Source organism: Rutilus rutilus (assembly GCF_951802725.1).
Source record: "Rutilus rutilus genome assembly, chromosome: 12".
Lineage (NCBI taxonomy): Eukaryota > Metazoa > Chordata > Actinopteri > Cypriniformes > Leuciscidae > Rutilus > Rutilus rutilus.
The window spans coordinates 12,784,391-12,805,318 of record NC_140217.1 but is presented as its reverse complement, the minus strand read 5'-3'; the positions used below and the strand labels follow the sequence as shown (position 1 = coordinate 12,805,318).

General features: G+C 41.5%; 1 protein-coding gene across 1 annotated transcript in view; it reads left to right on the top strand.

Moving 5' to 3' along the window:
* Positions 1 to 15,634: 15,634 nt before the first annotated feature.
* Positions 15,635 to 20,928, top strand: part of obsl1a (obscurin like cytoskeletal adaptor 1a) — a 36,793-nt gene continuing 31,499 nt past the window's right edge. The window contains exons 1-2 of the mRNA XM_084426702.1: positions 15,635 to 16,033; positions 19,048 to 20,232. Coding sequence (XP_084282828.1) covers positions 19,131 to 20,232 — 1,102 coding nt within the window. The 5' untranslated portion in view covers positions 15,635 to 16,033; positions 19,048 to 19,130. The remainder of the gene's footprint in view (positions 16,034 to 19,047; positions 20,233 to 20,928) is intronic.

The following is a 20,928-nucleotide window of genomic DNA, read 5'->3' as shown; positions in this document are numbered from 1 at the left end:
TATTTCTACTTTTGTATGTGTCCACTTACAATCAAATCAAAACATTGTGCTTTTGAAAAATAAAGAAAATAAACAGGGTTTTATGCCTCTCCGTCGCGTGAACTTTTTTTTCTTGAGCACGTCTATAAACTGAAACAAAACTCAGCGAATACTTGTCACACATTTATGAGCCATATACCTTTATAAACATTTAAGTGTGTACTTTTAAATGATCGGATTCAAACTGAAAACAAATATTTTCTGTTTAAGTAATTTGTATAAAACCAACAAGATGTCCAGCTTCTCAAACGCTTGCTCATTACAGTTAATATGTAATAGCCTATACCTACAAGGCACAACAAACCTGGTGTTCATTATATAATATATTGTTGGAAACATTTGTGTGAGTGTGTGTGTGTATTCTGTGAATTTTAAAAAGCAATTTTAACCAGAAAAATCTAAAATGTATTCCCCAAATCGTGCAGGCCTTTCTCTTGATATCAGTATGTTCACTTTTTTTATTTTTTATTTTTTTCAGGGCCCAGATGCCACTGAGTCCTGCTGACTTCAACATTCACAGTACATGTCTCTGTACATGAACATGGTAAAGTGAAAATCAAACACCTTGGAAATGAAAGGTATGTACAATGTTTTTAGGAATGGCACAAAGGTCTCTTTCTTTGGATCATTGTTATCAATAAGTGTTTTTTTGTTGTGTATCTTTGGATTATGTTGTAAATAAATCCAAACAATTTTAAAAGCCATTCTTTTTTTAATCTCGTCATTCTTTGTGCAAGGTTGGTCAGAATGATGGGCCCTGATAAGCTCCTAATAGGGCCATTAGGGCGTGTCTTTGTCTTTCTCAGGTGTGGAAAGCTTGCATATTAATGAGATGATCCGCCCCTTCGCATATTGCTTTTTCACACAAAACACGTCGTAAAAATTTTAAATCAATATATTGTCTTCTCTGAATGAGCAGTCAAGGTGATTTCCACATAGTTTTAGAGCAAATATTCTAGGCTACGTCATACAATTTTCAAAAGTCTTGTGAAGAAATAATCAGTATGGGTTTCATGACCTTATTTCAGTGAGAATTTTTTTTTGTATTTTCACAAACCACGCATAAATGTCATTATCTCAAAACTACAAACTTTTACACACATGCTGTTGATATATTATTGTAGCAGAGTTTGTGCTGAATACAGTGTAATAAGACTTTAGCCATGAAAATGTCACAAGTAACAGAAATAAGCACAAATGTCAGAGCATGTCAGAACACCTCCAGGGCCCAGAAAACAGCTCAGACCCCAGAGGGTTAAGAAGACTGCAAGTGAGTGCGATTTGAAGTTTAATGAAGTTGAAAGAATTGTTCGAAATAATCTCTGGTCAAGATATGGACTGCAAGAAGTGACTGGTGCAATATCTGCAGCGGAGAAAACCTGTGATCGAGTAGCAAGCATGGCTATTGACAGCAGTGAGTATGAAAACTATGAAGTGCAACTTGACTTTCTTGCAAAACTTGTTAAAGAGGCTCTAGGAGCTTTGTCAAGCTGGGAGAAATGGATCCCTGATGATGAAAGGAAAGTCTTGGAGGGACGTGTGAGGAGGCTAAAGGAAGACAGCAGTGACCTCGAAGCAAGGAAGGGTGAGTTTGCCAGAGCGCGGAGGGTCGCTGAAGATGCATTAGTCACAAACCCCAGTATAATAACTATGCCAAACGCAACGCCATTTATAGCTCAAGCCACACCAATTGTGAGATTCAGACCAGCAAGTTTGCCTGTGTTCGATGGAAACAAGAGAAACTTCTATCGTTGGAGGAAGGACTGGGAAAAACTTCAACAACAGGGACAACCTTCTGGATCTGTGGAAGTCAAGAAAATTCAATTATTAGACAGCATAGATGTCAGGATTGTGAAAGATCTCCGCCTGTCCTCTTACAACACTGCTGTAGATATTTTCAGAGTGCTTCAAAATCGATATGGGAACAATTATGCGATTACAATGGAAATTGTGGAGGAATTAGAGATAATTCCTGTGATGAGAGGAAACCAGCCACGCAAAGTGATTGAGCTCGTCCAAACAGTGGAAAAGGCTTTAGTGGATCTTACTGACCTTGGAGACACAGGGGTCATAAAAAACCCTCTTGTAGTTAAATCCATAGAAAGTAAACTTCCTGAGTTCATGAAAAGTGACTGGCTTGCTTTGGTGACGGCTCCTGAAAGTGAGGTTACATCAGAAAACCTCTTTGACAAGCTTCTCGAGTTCTTGAAGGAGGAAGGAATCTTTGAGAGACTTGAGCAACTAAGAGTCACAGAAAAAGTGGAAAGGCAAGAAAGAAAGCCAGAAAGAAGTCATACATTCACTAAATCAATAAAGACAGCCCCGTCTGAAAGTGTGTGCATTGTGTGTGGATCTGAGAAGCACAACGGTAAAATCTTCTTTTGCAATAAGTTCAAGGAACTGCAGTTCGCAGAAAAGAAGGTAATCCTGAGAAAACTCGGATTGTGTAGGAGGTGCTTGGGGTATCATGAAGATGACAGCAAGTGGAGAGATGTATTTCTGTGCAGGAGAAAAGAATGTAAAGGAGGTGCCTTTGCAGATCATCATTATCTTTTCTGTCCCAAAGGGGAGACCAGATCTGAACATGAAGGCAGAGTCACCACCAGAGAAGAGAAAAAGGGAAGCAGATTAACTGTGGAACAAGAAAAATTCCTCTCTGAACTTTCTCCTGAAATGATGGAAAAGTGTATGAAAGCGTTTACCAACAGAGCAATGAGGGAAAGGTCGAAAGAAGGGAAACTAGGACTGTTGGAGGAAAATGGACTTCAGGAGCTTCCAGTCATTATGATGCTCAAAGAGGTGACGACCAATACAGGACAAACAATTGGAACTCTAATTGACCTGGCATCTGATACAAATGACATAACTCAAAGCTGCCGACAGGCTCGGATTGAGTGGAGAAGAAATCAACCTGGTTGTTCATGGAGTGGGTAAGATGGCTATCCGTGGTATCTCCTCAGAATTCGAGTAAGAACATCAGCAGGAACCGAGAAATCCCACCAGCTTGTCTGTTATGGTTTAGAAGAGATTGCAAGAATGCATAAGAGTGTGAGTCCACAGCAACTGAAAAAGTTCTTTCCAGATGTAGATTTGGCAGAGCTAAGGAGGCCTGAAGAGATCAAACTTCTTCTCAGTCATCGGGAAGGAAAGCTTGCACCACAAAGAGTAAAAATTGTAGGAGATCTTGTTCTTTGGGACAGCCCACTTGGGAAAATGGTGGGTGGAGCGCACCCAGACTTGTTTGAGGAAATAAGTGTGACAGCTTATGAGTCGAAGACACACTTTGCATGGTCAATGAGAACTGCTGTGGTCAAGTATAAATAAGTTCTTCGAGAAAGTGAACCACTGTTTACCTCCAAAACCTCAAAAGAAAACAAAATGCAAAAAGCACATTTGCAAGTGGCAAAGAATTTCTTCAATGGTGGAGCTGGGATAGCATCGGAGCTGCATGTGAGCCAAAGTGTGGAGGCTGCCACTGTGGGAACTGCCAGCCGGGAGGAAAAGAGATGACTTTGGCAGAGGAGAAAGAGCTAGAGATCATAAAAATTGGCCTTACTTATGTGCAAATGGATTCTCATAGTGATCGACCAAATTGGGACGCAAGGTACCCATGGATCCAAGACCCTGTTTCTCTTCCTTACAACCGAAACGGAGTGGAATCGACATTCCTGAGAACCGAGAAGCAGCTTGGGAAGGTGCCTGAGTGGAAAAAAGTTTACACTGCACAAGTTCATGAAATGGTTAAAAGAGATGCCGCAGTAAAGCTAACAAAAGAAGTACTTGACAAGTTGACAGGTCCAGTCTGGTACGCAAGTCATCTAGTTGCACCAAACCCACATTCAGTCACCACGCCTGTGCGTCTTGTGTGGAATAGCAGCCAGAAATTCAAGGGGCTGAGTATGAACGATCTCCTGCTGAAAGGACCTGATGTGTTGAATTCTATCAGAGCCGTCCTACTCAGGTTCAGGAAGGGAGTGTTCGGAGTGTTGGGAGACATCAGAAAGATGTATAATTCGGTATGGCTGGAAGAACGAGAAATGCATCTCCACAGATTTCTTTGGCGGGATACACCTGAGGAAGAAATAGAGGAGTACGCCATAACCAGAGTTAACATTGGAGATCGCCCGGCAGGTTGTATCGCACAGCTGGCAATGAGGGAGACCGCTGGTTTAGCAGCTTTCGCTCACTTGAAAGAGGAGCGGAGAGTTCTAGAAGAAGACAGTTACGTGGATGATATCCTCACATCTCAAAATGATCGGAAGAGGCTGGTCGAGATAGTGAAGGGCATTGAGGAAATCCTGAAAGCTGGTGGATTCTCATTGAAAGAATGGGTCTGGTCTGGTCAAAGTGGGAGGTCTGGATCTGGAAAAACAAACAAAGAGTTTTCAAGCCTGATTCCTGAGAAAACTGTAGTGCTTCCTAATCAGCTGAGGGAAGGGGATGATAAAGCTCTTGGAATTGGATACCTGGCAGAGGAGGATAGGATGTATATAATGACTTCAGTCAATTTTTCCAAAAGGAAAAAGAAGGTGAGGACTGAGCAGAATCTCCTTGAAGTGGAAGTTAGGTTGAAGACACCAAATCCATTGACGAGAAGACTTCAGAATGCCAAAAGTTTTCTGTGATTGGTAGGTTTAGGGGTAGGGTTAGTGTAGGGGGATAGATTATACAGTTTGTAACATTAGAAAAACCATTACGCCTATGGAGAGTGACCGTACACCACATATCCAAGTGTGTGTGTGTGTGTGTGCATGTGTGTGTGTGTGTGTGTGTGTGTGTGTGGGTGTGTGTTTTGTGTGTGTCTGTGTGTGTGTTGTGGGTGTGTGTATGTGTGTGCATGAGTGTGTGTGTGCGTGCATGTGAGAGATAGATTGTGTGTAAGTGTGAAAGAGTGCAAGAGTGAGTTTTGTTTCTACTCCTGCCATTCCCACACGAGGTTGCAATTCTTAAATGTGATCTAACAAAGGTAAAGAGAAAATATTAACCATGCTGTTTATATTGCTTGTAATTGGGATGAAGTAAACATCTGTTGAGTATTTTAACATAACATTTTTGATTGTGTTGAATTAAAAACCCACAAATGCAGCGGGTCCATCAGACCCACGAACACTGGCTGAGTAACAAAAATATGAACACCACACAAGGGTTATAGAAGAAAACACCGGACTTCTTGTGTGCAGAGGAAGATATGAAGCCTTTGGGAAAGATAGACTCACCATTCCATTATTACCCATGGAAGCACGAGTATCATTGCTACTGGCTCATGAAGCGCATAATGCAAACCGTGAGGAGATTGCTGGGACACTTCTTAGGATGAGAAAAGTAGCGTGGGTAGTAAAAGGTCGGAGATTAGCCAAAAGAGTGGTGGAAAGTTGTGTCATCTGCAGGAAAGCAAGAGCTAAGAAGTGCAAGCAGATTATGAGTGATCTCCCATCTGAAAGGATTGGACCAGCTGCACCCTTTGAATTCGTTACAGTAGATCTATTCGGTCCCTATGAAGTGAAAGATGAAGTGAGAAAAAGGGTGCGATTGAAGGTCTGGGGGATTGTGTATTGTTGCATGGCTTCAAGGGCTGTTCACATAGATGTTGTAAGCAACCAATCCACTGAAGGTTTCTTGTTGTCTTACAAGAGGTTCACTGCTTTGAGAGGACACCCCAAAAAAGTGTGGTCAGATCTAGGCTTAAACTTTGTGGGAGCACAGTCAGCTCTGAAAGATCTTTATGAATTTTTGGAGCGAGTAGAGAAACCAGAACTTGAAGAGGAAGCCAGGAAACATGGAACCGAGTGGTCTTGGAAGTTTCATCCAGCTAACTCACCCCATAGGAATGGAGCGGCTGAGGCTGCTGTTCGTGTGGTGAAGAGAGCTCTTCTTAATCTAGGAGGTGATGGTATCTTCACTTGGGGAGAATTCCAGACTTTTCTGTATATGGCAGCAAATCTGGCAAATGAAAGGCCCATAGACACACAAACTCAAAGTCTTGAGTATTGTTTGGAGTATGTCACCCCGAACTCCCTGTTGTTGGGAAGAGCAAATCCAAAAGGAGATCCAGGTGATTTCGATTTTGCAGGATACCCATACAAGAGATTAAAGGTTATCCAAGGAGAAATTAACAAGTTCTGGGAAAAGTGGAGCCAGCTAGCAGGACCAAACCTGTTCATAAGGAGTAAGTGGCACACAAGGGAAAGGAATGTTGCTGAGGGAGACATTGTCTGGGTTGCAGACCAGAATGCTCTGAGGAGTCAATACAAGTTAGGAAGAGTCATCAAGGCGAATGCTGATCCTAAAGGTATTGTGAGAGATGTTGACGTCAGAGTTTTCTCAAGTCACCCAGTCTTTTGTTCGGGTCTTGAGAAATCAGACACGAAAAAGGTCACCAAACGTGAAAGCACTAAAATTCCATCAACTGTTATTCATAGGGATGTTCGGCGGTTAGTTGTGTTGATCCCAGTGGAAGAGCAATCCAAGAATTTGGAAAAAAGGAGTTGATTGTGACCTCTTGGATTTAAGAATCAATAATGTCAGGTGGGAGGTGTGAAGTTAAACACATTTATTTATATTAGTTCAAACATTATTGGGGATGATTGAAAAGAAAAAACTTGTATGCCGAACTGATTACTGATGTTACGGAAAGCCACGAAGAGCGTTGTCATCCAGATGACGTCATCCGTCGGAAAAAGCCGAACTCAACTCGTGATCTCTATCAGGTGCGCTTGTAATTAGAGCACATAAAATGGCAAACACGGGCAGAAACAATCGTCAGTGAGAGCGCTTGTCCTGTGGTTTTATCCAGCTTATCTCATTTTGAGGAAAAACTTTGTGACTGAAAAAGTTATGAGGTATGAGTGAAAGAGTACAACAGAAATTGGATGCGCATCAGTGATTAATCAACCCGAGACGCTGCTGGTAGGATGACTGTTTGATGCTCAATTAATTTATATTCAGATAAATGCCATCTTGTGTGTTAATGCATAGATTGTCAAGTGTCTGATTGTAATTAGGAATTGTATTATTTTTTTCTTTCTTCTTCTTCTTTAAAGGTTGTTACGATCTTTTAAAGTCTAGGAGATGTTTCGCAACACTTATTTTATTATTACTGCTGATGGCTGAATAAAGTGGAAAAAACACATGACAGACTCAACTTAAAGAGACAAACTGGATTTTATTAACACAAAGCCGCTAGATCCAGTCTCAACCTAATTTGAGCTTGAGCTTTTCTACAAAAGGAATGCCTGTTTCAAGACTAATCTAACTGCAAACAAAGTTCATCTGTTCCAATCTATTGTGATATGAATGAAATCAACAGACTGCAAATCAAGATTGTAACAACTTTATTGAAGAGAAAGTAAAAGCCATTTTTTGAGATGATTCCTGTGTCCATGGTTGACTAAGTCCTTTTTCAAGTTAGAGGCAGAACTGATGTGTGAAATCCAAAGAGTAACTTGACAGGCACTATTGACTGTGTTATGAAGCATTTTAATGGCTCAATGATCTAAAATGATGTTTCTGAGTATGTGTGGATGTCTGAGAGCAATGTGTGTCTGCGTTGACAAAAGTGTGTGTGTGTAGGGCCTAAATATAATACATGGTGTTTAGGTGAGTGACAAAAATCATTACATACATACATACATACATACATACATACATACATACACATACACATACACATACACATACACACACACATACATACATACATCTATCTCTCTATTTCTCTTATCCAGGGCCGGGTCGCGGGGGCAGCAGTTTAAGCAGGGATGCCCAGACTTCCCTCTCCCTAGACACTTCCTCTAGCTCTTCCGGGGGGACACCGAGGCGTTCCCAGGCCAGCCGGGAGACATAGTCCCTCCAGCGTGTCCTAGGTCTTCCCCGGGGTCTCCTCCCTCTCGCGCCTCACCGTACTCCAACCAAGCCTGATGTTTTGCCTCCACAACCATCCGGGCTGCAGTCTGCTTGGCCTGTCGGTACCCGTCATCTACCTCAGGAGTCCCACAAGCCAGCCAGGCCCAATAGGACTCCTTCTTCAGCTTTACGGCATCCCTTACTTCCGGTGTCCACCACCGGGTTCGGGGATTGCCGCCTCGACAGGCACCGGAGACCTTACGGCCACAGCTCCGAGTGGCCGCGTTGACAATGAAGGTGGAGAACATGGTCTACTCAGACTCAATATCTCCAGACTCCCTCGGGATCCGGTCGAAGCTCTGCCGGAGGTGGAAGTTGAAGATCTCTCTGACAGGGGATTCGGCCAAACGTTCTCAACAGACCCTCACAGTACGTTTGGGTCTGCCGAGTCTGTCCAGCTTCCTCCCCCGCCATCGGATCCAACTCACCACCAGGTGGTGATCAGTTGACAGCTCCGCCCCTCTCTTCACTCGAGTGTCCAAGACATACGGCCGGAGGTCAGATGAAACGACCACAAAGTCGATCATCGACCTCCGGCCTAGGGTGTCCTGGTGCCATGTGCACTGATGGACACCCTTATGCTTGAACATGGTGTTCGTTATGGACAAGCTGTAACAAGCACAGAAGTCCAATAACAGAACCCCACTCGGGTTCAGATCAGGGGGGCCGTTCCTACCAATCACGCCCCTCCAGGTGTCGCTGTCGCTGCCCACGTGGTCGTTGAAGTCCCCCAGTAGAACGACGGAGTCCCCAGTCGGAGCACTTTCCAGCACCCCTCCCAGAGTCCCCAAGAAGGCCGGGTACTCTACACTGCCGTTTGGCCCGTAGGCGCACATGACAGTGAGAGACCTATCCCCGACCCGAAGGCGCAGGGAAGCGACCCTCTCGTTCACCGGGGTAAACTCCAACACATGGCGGCTGAGCTGGGGGGCTATAAGCAAACCCACACCAGCCCGCCACCTCTCACCATGGGAAACTCCAGAGTAGTGAAGAGTCCATCCTCTCTCAAGGAGTGTGGTTCCAGAGCCCAAGCCGTGCGTGGAGGTGATCCTGACTATCTCTAGTCGGAATCTCTGAACCTCACGCACAATCTCAAGCTCCTTCCCCGCCAGAGAGGTGACGTTCCATGTCCCTAGAGCTAGTTTCCACTAAGCACCGGCCCGTTACGGTCCCTCCTGCAGGTGGTGGGTCCACAGGAGGGCGGCCCCACGTCGCTCCTTCGGGCTGAGCCCGGCCGGACCCCATGGGGGGAGGCCCGACCACCAGGCGCTCGCATACAAGCCCCAACCCCGGGCCTGGCTCCAGGGTGGGGCCCCGGTTGCGCCATGCCGGGCGATGTCACGGTCCTCGAATTTATTGGCATCATAAAGGGTTTTTGAACAGCTCTTAGTCTGACCCATCACCTAGGACCTGTTTGCCTTGGGTGACCCTACCAGGGGCATATAGCCCCAGACAACATAGCTCCTAGGGTCATTCGGGTACTCAAACCCCTCCACCACGGTAAGGTGGCAGTACTATAATACTCATATTATATTATATAATAATCATAATATACTGAGGGCCCTATCTTGCACCCAGCACAATTGACTTTGTACACCGACGCATGTATCATTCCTATTTTGCACCTGTGCACAGCGGACTTTTCCCTCCACAGACGCACGTCGGTTAACTAAGAAATACACTTGCGCTCGCGGGGGCGGTTCAGCGCAAAGAGGAGGCGTGTTCCGGTGCAAACGTTCCCTCATGCTATTTTGCACGTTTAGAAAACAATTCCGCCACTGACCGAAAAAAACTAGTTTAAAGTCAGTGGCGCGTTGCGCATGTTATTCATATGCTATTTTAAGGGCGCATGCTTGGCCATAATCAATGTAGCGTGTGCACAACGCGCATACACTTTGATTCTCTCATCTACACAGAAGCAGCAGTTTTCATTTTTGCAAATCATACATTATTACGATAGATAGATAGATAGATAGATAGATAGACAGTTTATTATAAAAGCATACATCTAGCTTACACATTTACCCAAATTATCATACGCCTGTTTAAGCGAAGCTAATTTGGGTGTGTTTCTCCATCCCCAATGTCACTTCTCTGTGTTTTACGGCCCTGATGAGAACGTCGGTCTCCTCGGCTGTGAACCGCTCCTGGCGTGCGTCTGGCAAATCCGCCGTTATAATAGGAATCCGCTATAGAACAAGCGTGCCTGCTCTTAAAGGGAATGTGAGATGTCGCTCTGATTGGTTTATTTCACGTTACGCCCAAACCACACCTATGAATAATGAAGCTACTTCAGACCAACCCATTTTAGATTTGCGTCGGGCGCAAGAGTCATTTATCCCGCCGGTATAATAGCAACAGCGCCCAAGACCCGCCCACAAAGTTACTTGCGTTTTGCGCTTGATACTTGCGTTTCAGATCGTTAAAATAGGGCCCTGAAGATCATTGTAGCGTATGGATAACCTCACAGTGACTTGACATTTAAAATTTCAGGAAAGCTTTTAACCCTTAAACTCATAGATGTAAATTACAGCGTAGCGCCGATGAGTCTGGACTGAATTGATCTCTTTTGACACGTTGTTACCGAGTGATGCTTAACAGAAACATCTCAAACTCAAGGAGGTGGCTTCAAAGAGATTGTTATTGATCTTCCCCCTCTCTCTGCAAGCGAGAAACCCAGGTGGCCTCTCTGAGATGCCATTACTTACACACACACACACAAACTCCTTTGTATCTAACACAGAATATAAATAATTCTGAAATGTATATCCCTGTATGCATGAATGTTTTATTCCTTTATATTGATAGTTGTGATTTCCTAGTGTGTAGTTTGTGCCTCTTAAAGTGCCTATTTTAAAGAATGTATCCCTAACAGAACGCGGTTCTGTTACCGGCCCCCTTTTAGACTGATAAGAGTTTTACGACCCCAAAAGGAATCTGCAGAGAAGCTGCGACAGCTTACTCCATTTCTTTTTGAGGATTTTATATAAACCATGTTAATCCTATTATATATCCACTTGAGGAATATATCTAAACATGTATCTCATTTTCTCATCTAATGATTTTCCTTCTGTGTGGTGTGGTCTTTGTGTTCTTGTAAACTCTTGGATTAATGTTTTAGACCTGTTTATATATTATGGTTTATACAAATTATATGTGTGTGGCATGTTTGGTCTCTATAAACTCCAATTTTCATTCCCCATTTGTTAATTCACATCACATTTTGTTAACTTCATGACACATTAGGATTATAAGCATCGTCTCGCTTACGTATGTAACCCTCGTTCCCTGAAGGGAACGGAGACGTTACGTCGGATGACGACGAATGGGGTTTCGCTTAGAAAGCCTCTCACCTTCGAGTATACAAAACGAGCCAATGGCAATGAAATGCCATGGGTCTGCAGAATTTGCATAGCGTAAGTCCACCCCACGTCGTGGGTATATAAGGAAGTACGCTGGCAACATGCAGATATGTTTCTTCGCTGAGGAGCCGAGACTGAACTCCGGCGTTCCAGCGGTACAGCAGAAGTGGCAGGGAGACGTAACTACTCAGGGAACGAGGGTTACATCCGTAACCGAGACGTTCCCTTTTGTGGTCACTCCGAGTTACACATGATACACATATGACCCCGAGGGGCTGCATATGGAGTATCACTGGGGTGTCCAGCCGCAGGTGGAATGTTTCAACCCCAGGGGTGGCAAGGTGGCTTGCCGAGGGAAAGACACATGCTCAGAGAGGCTTACAGTGGAAATACACATGTAGGGGTCGCCCAGAGGGGGAACCATGCACATGGAGGCACCTAGCCAAGTGCAAAAGCTGCCGGTGGCATAACTCTGGCGTTGACGTCGACAGTGCTGGAGGAGACTCAGGGCTATTAGGCTCACCTGAGGAAAATATCGCACGTATCCCGTCCGTGGAGAGGAATGGCGAGCAAGCGAAGACACCTGAGCAGAATCTAGTACCGGCTAGTTGAAGCGAGTACATGAGAAGAAACTGGCTCCACTCTGAGATTATAGAATCTCGCGAATGTGTTAGGTGTCACCCAGCCTGCAGCTCTACAAATGTCTGTTAGCGAGGCGCCATGCGCTAGAGTCCAAGAGGATGCCACACTCCGAGTGGAGTGGGCCGTCACACCAAGGGGGCATGGTCGACCTTGCTGCTGGTATGCCAAAGCAATGGCGTCTACTATCCAGTAAGACAACCTTTGCTTGGAGAGAGCCTTTCCCTTCAGCTTCCCACCATAACAGACAAAGAGCTGGTCTGAGGTCCTGAAACACTGCGTTCTGTCTACGTAAGCACGGAGGGCGCGTACTGGACAGAACAGTGCCAAGGCTGGGTCTGCCTCCTCCAAGGGCAGCGCTTGCAGGTTCACCACCTGGTCTCGAAAGGGTGTGGTGGGAACCTTGGGCACATATCCAGGCCGGCAGGTCCCCTACCCTCTTGATGGAGGCCAATGCAACCAGAAGCGCTGTCTTCATTGACAGGAACTTAAGCTCCACTGATTGCAGAGGCTCAAAGGGAGCACTCTGCAGGGCAGTTAAAACCACTGAGAGGTCCCAAGAGGGTACGAGAGGAGGACGAGGAGGATTCAGTCTCCTCGCTCCTCTCAGGAACCTGATGATCAGGTCGTGCTTTCCAATGGTTCTTATTGGTTTGCATACGCCAAGAGGTGTGTTCGTTTCACACTTTAAATGTTACGGATCACAAGATCCAAATGCTTAGCCTTTTTGTCCTTGTATGAGTCTCGTCTCCTTTCCGTTTTGTTTTGTGTTTTACTTTACTTTTTGTATTAGTCGTATCTCCGACTTCTTGCCTTGTTTAGTCTCGTGTTCATTCATTTCTACCTACGAGTGAAACGAACTTTAAACTAAGTTTCTAGCAGCTCTTACAAGTAGACCGTTTGAACTTCCCGCGAACTGCACGAGCTCCGGAAGAACCGCAAGAACATTTCCAGCTAAACGGACACACAGAGAACGGACACGCACACGCGCACATTTCTGTTCAGCCACAACGACCAATGCAAGTATTATTTTACCAAGATTTAAATGCTTAAGATTATCTGCCCCTGCTTAAGGTGATTCTGTTTCTTTGCTGGTTCTCCAAAGTTCATTGTCTGTTATTTGTTTGCCACGCTGTAATCTGCTCTTTCTTCCTTTATTTACTTTCATTATACTTCATATATGTATTCTTTGTTAGATGTAGTTGTACATTTATAGTTTCATTTATTAAAACCCTATTATACACTTGATTGTTTCTGTTTGCTGCTCACAGAACAAAAGCCTCTTAAATGTGTACGATCTTAGCTACAAGCTGCATATGGGGCAGTCATATGGGGCAGTCATGGCCTAGTGGTTAGGGAGTTGCACTGGTAACCCAAAGGTTGCTGGTTCGATTCCAGAGCCGGTGGGAAATGACTGAGGTGCCCTTGAGCAAGGCACCTAACCCCTAATCGCTCCCCGGGCGCCACACAAAGGCTGCCCGCTGCTCTGGGTGTGTGTATCCACGTTTGCAGTGTGTGTGTTAACTACTCACTACTCTGCTCCTAATGTGTGTGCATTAACTTGGATGGGTTAAATGCAGAGGTCAAATTCCAAGTATGGGTTACCATACTTGGCCGTCACATGTCACTTTCACTTTTTTTCACTTTCACTTTCATTTGTGATCAGACTACAAGTTAATAATTTTGTAAAATAAGAAAGTTCTTCCTCATGGCCAGAGGAATAGCCTTTCTTGAAAGTTTATAAGAAGAATCCTCCTTGAGAGTCGATAAGAAATCGCATGATTCATTTGGCGGACAAACAAATTATTCGATGTAATATTAACTTTGTAGGAATTCACAAATTTGATATATAGCCCATCTGTATATTTATAATTAGTTGTAATTCATTGTGGTTAATTATTTATATATAGAGATACAAATATATGGGCTTTGTATTCCCTTTTTGGGCGATTTAAAGTGTGTAAGTGATAACCAGTATTATTAGTTATTGATTATTAATAATTAATAATTGATCATTAATAATCAATAATTGTACATTCCCCTCATTTGAGCTGGTGTCGCTACATCATATTTTACCCTTTTTGTCTATACTCTCTCTCTCTCCCTCCCTCTGTGTGTGTGTGTGTGTGTGTGTGTGTCAGTGGTGTAGGATGTGTGTGTAGGCGTGTATGTGTGTGTGTGCATTTAGCAAGAGAAAGCGCTTCTCACTGCATTGTTTTCTTTCGGTTTGATTTGGCTGAACAATGACCCCATTTTGTTTTGAAGTTTTTGATATGTTTGATATGTTTATAGAATTTTAAAAAAATATATCTAGAGCAAATTTTGATGTGTAGGGAGACAGGCACAGGTTATAGTCACCTAGTAGAAATCAGGAAAATGTTTGCAGTACTGCAGATGTTTGCAGTATGTCAATTATATGAAAAATGGTACCAAATGGTGGAAAACAGTAAAAAGTTTTTACTAATTTACCCAAGGTAATGACAGGGTATTTGAATAGAAATTATGATTTTATGATATTATGACTGTTTCAAAATTTTGCAATGTAATAACTTTGTTGAAATAAAAACCCATGTAACTATAGGACACTGACTTTTCCTAAATGTGTCTATATTTTATTCTATCATTGTTATTTTATTAAAATTACAAGACACAAAAGAGTTTTGAGTATTTCAACCTTGAATGGCCATAACAGTCATACTGACCGTATACATGCATACGACCGTATGACTGTATGCATACAATTTTCATTGTAATTTTACAGCATGATATTTTTACTCACGAAAACAAATATTGGTTACTAAATCAGTTCGTTTTCTCACAGTTTATTATATTTTCATATTCTTTTCCCGTGACGGTCAGAATGACTGTTTTGGCCAGTTTGGGGCATATGTGTTTCATATGTGCCCATAAATGTTTTACCTATGCATTGAAATGCATATTGGCGATGTTATTGTATTCAAAATATCCAAGGATGAATACATTTGTTTTCATTTTACAAAGAAAATATTAGAAAATGTATCTCTTTCGACTTTGTATCTGTAATTACAATAGCTGTTCTGTGGTTGTCAATTAACTAATACATTTTCACATAGGCCTACATTAGAATTAAAATGTAGTGTTCTGATGTTTATTACTACCTATCCTAACATTACAGATCCATTTATTCCTAGATTTGATATAGCTTATTGAAATTATATGCAAATAATGTATGAGCGGTCAGAATGACTGCTATGGCCATTATAGTAGTTATAGAATTCCGGTAGTTCTGAAGTTCTACTTCATTCCATTAAATTATCTGACTGAAACAGATACAGTGTTTTTGTGCTATATTTCTTTAAAACAAATGTCTTTTGTTTTGATATTCTGTTATATGATCAAAATATGTTTATACTTTTTAATTAAAGCTCAAATGTGAGGTTTGTCTTTTCCATCTGCAGCTTTGCAAAATGACTTCATTGAGTGACTTTGAATTTTGTGTATGTTAATATAGATAAGGAAGGGAGTTCATCTTTTCATGTTTTCAGATTTTCAAATAGAATCAGACCCTGCCAAAAGAGCCTTAGTGGAAGAGGTCAAGTGATTTTGTAGTCTAAATTTAACCTTTGCAGCCCACTGCTCCCCTAATGATGATAGCTGTGCTATTTTTAGTATGATGTGGCAGCTGTGAAAGCATTTATTGGCTCTGAGCTGCCAATGACACAGGCTCCAGTACTGTGTGACACATACATTGTTTGGTGGTAGTGAAAAAGAGATGAGCTTAGTCATACTGAAAGGCATATATGAGAAGTACACACAGACTGATCAGGCTCAAGCAACAAACCACGCCAGAAGAAAGAATTGGAGCTCAACCTGAGTGGATTAACATCAATATTAAGAAGCTCGAAGCTCCTGTCGTGTGGAATATTTTCCATGACCTCCTGCAACTGCTAATTAAATGATTTTTTACAAAATCATATAAAAAAAGAGGTCAAAGGTAATTTCTTAGAAGAAAAGCTGACATCAGGGTCAATATCCTCTTTGTCTGAAGAAGAGATCCCGAAGATTAGTGTTTTGGCTGGTCCTAAATGCTAATTTAATACTTCTGTTGACACGTAAGTTTACATTTGATGTTTCCTTTTTTTACAATGGTGTTTGTCTTCTTTTGCAATTAAAAGCAATGTCGTAAAAATAATGACTAAGTAAATTGAATCACATTTATGTTTTAAAAATGTATGTTACTAAAATATTTTAAGTATGGGACTGTTCATTTTTATCCTACATAAAATTACTGTTAAAACAAATTAATTTGTAACCTGTATCATCCTTTTAGTAATATCCTATATGACATACAGTAGATATGTATTACATCACTAAAATAATGCCGCTAATCCCTAAACTCAACAAAAATAGAGAGAAAAAAGAACAAGACAATTGAACATCACTCATGTATCCCAGGGCTCTACGCTAAAAAAATAATATAAAATAAAACTCGGGACACAGTCAAAATATTTTGCGTCCATTTTTTATTATTAAACTTATTTTTTTATAATTAACCGTCCTTTTAAGTTCTCTTGTAATATTCATGAATCAAAGTACAACATACATGTACACAAGCAGGCACTTGGAACTGAGAATTACTACAAACTACAAAGGAATTAGAGAATGCATAAACATCCGATATAGGCTATTTGATATATGAGACATATTCAGAGAAAATTCTAATCCAATATCTTTCAGATAACCTTGACAGGCAACACTAATTGACTGGGGCCCTGACTATGAACATATGATAAACAAAAGTATGTGGTAACATTTATAATAACTTTCATTAGTCATCCTGAAGAAACGTCATATAATGCTTAGCAGATTAATAGGTCCACATTTAAATATGAATATTTATCAAACTTTCATGGTCATGATAAAAATCTGAATGTATCTTAACTAATGATTAAATATTATATGGTATTTATTCATGTTTAATTAATTAACATTATTATAAGTTAATTTTCATGTATTATACACACAAGCTACCTCACATTTTTATTTACAGCCTGTTTGCTGTAATTTACAATCTACTGTGAGTGAAGTCTTTAGTCATGTATATTAATTACATTAACATTATTTTGGCACAAGTGTGTACTATTAATCTGACAAATAAAGAGCCATATTATTTGGACATGGTTCATATTACTTGACTGGATGCTCCTGGAAAACTGACCAAGCATGACCCTATTATTATTTGCATGACCCAATTAATACTTATCTTTAAGGTGCAAAACCAGTAATCTTCTATGCTGCTTTGACTGATATGGCAGTCATTATGGATTTAGACTGACAAATCATCGTGGCCCACTACCTGAATTGGTAATGAACTGAACACAGGTTACAAGATTTCTTCTAAATTGAACTACACTTTGCTTGGCACAGGATATTATGGTGCAAGACATTAAAAAGTATGAGGTGCAGAGGAACAAACAAAAACATCTATGCATATGTAAATTGACCAACGTGAAATGTAATTTGTATGTAATATTAGATGGATTTGGATGTTTGCTAACAGCAATGGTATTTTGATGTATAGTCCCTGATATAGAAAAGTGAGGAATTCTGATGCTATGAGTGTTTGTCAAAGTAATTAATCTGAACACGCTTTGTCTTATATTGCACATGGCCAACTCTCCTGCGTCTTTTTTTGGACAGACTATATTTAAAAGCTTCCTCTTGATATACAGCACCAGCTGTCTGGTCTTAAGCACGGAATGGACACTAGGGTTATCTTGACTGCTGTAAGAGGACTTCCTTTATGCAAGGAATGTTTCACTATCCCATATAAAGTTCACAACGAACATAGTATTGTACCCTTACAAAAAAAATAAAAATAACTGCAGTATTTCAACTGCAATAGAAGTGCGTTAATTTGGACGCAATATCAGCAGTACTGAAAACTGCACTTACACTGCATATAAATAATCACCATTGCACTGCAGCACAGAAAACATACCTAAATTGTACTACAGTTATAAAGGAAAGGGTAACACTTTAGAATAACGGTCCTTCATTAATGCAGGAAGTAATGCAGTCCAAATACGTAGTGCTACATTAACACTTCAGCTACTACTATTAACTAATATAGAAACAAGGTTAACTAATCCATAAGTAATAACAAATTTAGGACTGCGGTAGTTTGGTAATCAATAATTACTGAATGAAATCAACCGCATTAAGAACTATTAGCTAACTATGACAAATCATAAATAATTGCCAGTTGATTACTGAACAACATTCTCATGTGTCTGAGATATGAATAATTGTCTTTTTTACTCTGAACATGGTCATAAAATGCATCCCTTATTACTTACTCCCTACTTAGTTACCTAGTCACTCTGCAGGAACTACTAGTGATCTGGACCATTATTTAATTTAGTGTTTTGGGGGCCTAAAAATGCACATTTTTAGAAAACTATACTGTTATCATTGCAGTGTAAGTTACAAAAACAAGAATTTGTGAAAATGGTTATGCATGTGCATGCATATTACGTGTTCAGTCTATATGTGCATCCTGTTTCTTTACAAATTGGCATCACCAGCTACTGGCCTGGCATGCATAATATAGCGTTTTTAGTAGTTTTTGTGGATCCGCATGAACATGGATCGCTTTGACAATGTTGTCGGTTGTACACAAAAAAAAAAACGCAAATGAAGACCTTTTCAGCACATCGACATTATAAAAATCAGAAAATGCCTTTAGTGTGATTTACTGAGCCACAAGTTCCCAGATTAAACTCATAACTCATGACAATGACAATAATGTTACAAATGTCAGATTGAAAAATAAATGAAGTTTTATGTAACAAAGTTCGGGAGGGGCACGTTCAGGTAATCAACCAATCAACTCAAGAGGAAGTCAGTATAAATAAAGCTTTTCCTCACCTTCTGTCTCACAAGTTTCTATCACCTCACACTCGGCTGGGTCTACCCCAGTATAGGGGGAGTACTCTGGGTTCGGGCAAAATTCCGAGCTCGGAGCCCTCCCCTGGACAGCAAGCCAAATACGCATAATACTATTAGATTTCATGTACGTGTGAACTCGTGAATGATCAGTGTTGAACTTTGTTTTGTTTTTCAGAGCTGGGTATGTGCCACAGAAATTTGTGCCATTCTTAATTCCAATACTAACACAGAATAAGTGATTACCAAGAATTAAAAGATATGGATATTTCTGGAGGTGCTCCACGTGTTCTTGGTTACCCGCGCCCAGTTCTGGTGAAACGTGGAACAGATGCTGTGCTTAAATGTCAAATTGGTGGAGAACCCCAACCAGATGTGATCTGGGAGCGGAAAAATGAGCCTATTCTTCCTGAGGGTCGTTACCGTATTACCCAAGATGGCAAGGTGTACACCCTTTACATTTCTGGGGTGACAATGGAAGATTCTGGGCAGTATATTTGCCGAGCCACAAACAATATCGGGGAAACATATGCAGCTGCTACCCTTAAAGTGGAAGAAGAGCCTCAAGAGCTCCAGCAAACACAGCCACCTCCACCACCACAACAAAATGAAGTAAAAGTGATTCCACCAGAACAAGAAATCAAAATGATGATACAACAACAGGATGGGGTGGTACAGAAAGCAGACCCATTTCAAGACCACAAGCCTCGTTTTCTTATAAAACCTCTTTCTCTAAGAGTAGACCGAGGAGAAGATGCTGCCTTCTCCTGCAAGCTGACAGGTGAGCCTTTGCCTCAGGTGGTTTGGGAGAAAGATGGTAAACAGTTGAATGAGATCTATGAGAGTGCCCACTACCATGTGGGCCAGCAAGATGGTGGCTGGTTCCAACTGAAGATTTTCAGAACAAGAGCCCCAGATGGAGGTGTCTACATGTGCAAAGCAGTCAACAAGCATGGAGAAGCGATGACTGGGGCAGTGCTCTTGGTAGAGGCCATTCCAGAACAAAGAGAGGGAAGCATGACAAATGGCTACACCAATGGTCATTACTCACCGCAGCTTTCAAGGGCCAAACACTCAAAAGAGCCTCACCTGAATGTGTCGAAAGCTAAGAAGTTCACTGTCACAGAAGGCAAACATGCCAAATTCCGTTGCTATGTCACAGGAAAGCCTAAACCAGAGATTGTATGGAAGAAAAATGGAGAGAATATTGTGCCAAGTCGAAGACATCTCATTTTTGAGGATAGAGAGGGATATTACACCCTAAAAGTACTGTACTGTAAGCAGCAGGATACGGGACTCTACATATGTGCTGCTTCAAATGCACTGGGAAACACACTGAGTGCAGTGCAACTATCAGTTAAAGGTAACTCAAATTCCAATTATGCTAATTGTTTTATTAATTGTACTTAAAACTTAAAGATGTTTTAGCTTTGTTAGTTATGACCATTTGGCATTTTTTGTGAAACAAAGAAATGTAACAAAATACGCCATAATGAAAACTTCCTGCTTAAAGGATCTTACAACTAAAAATTTTTGGTAGCTACTGTCATATCACCATTAGCTCTCATTATGAGTTAAATATGTTGCTGTAGACTCCTGACCACCAAAATTACAAAATAAAAGTCTGATAACAGGAGCAGTGGTGTAGAGAGTAAGGCATGTGGCGTTAGCTTTTGATGCAACCGACCCAGTTCGAATCGGCCCCTTTCTGACCTCATTCTTCTCCCTTTTCTTATCACATATTAGCTGTGAAACATTAACAAGTGTTTGACGGGTATTTAATAGTGAGTATAAAGTATTAAACTGGTATTTAATTGGCAAGTAATTGAAATTGAATGTGGTGTCCTTACATTGATCGGACAGGCTGGCACATCGACCGCAACGTGCTGTCACATTCTCACACCCAACTAGTCACATATTGACGCTTAGACAGGAGCCCTCGAAGCGCAGGGTACTCCATTGCTTTCAACAGTTTTGTCTTGTCAATGTTTGCCTTATGTGTCAGATCAAGATGCATAATTCTTAGCATTTGTAAAAGTAGACATGATTTTGTAAATAT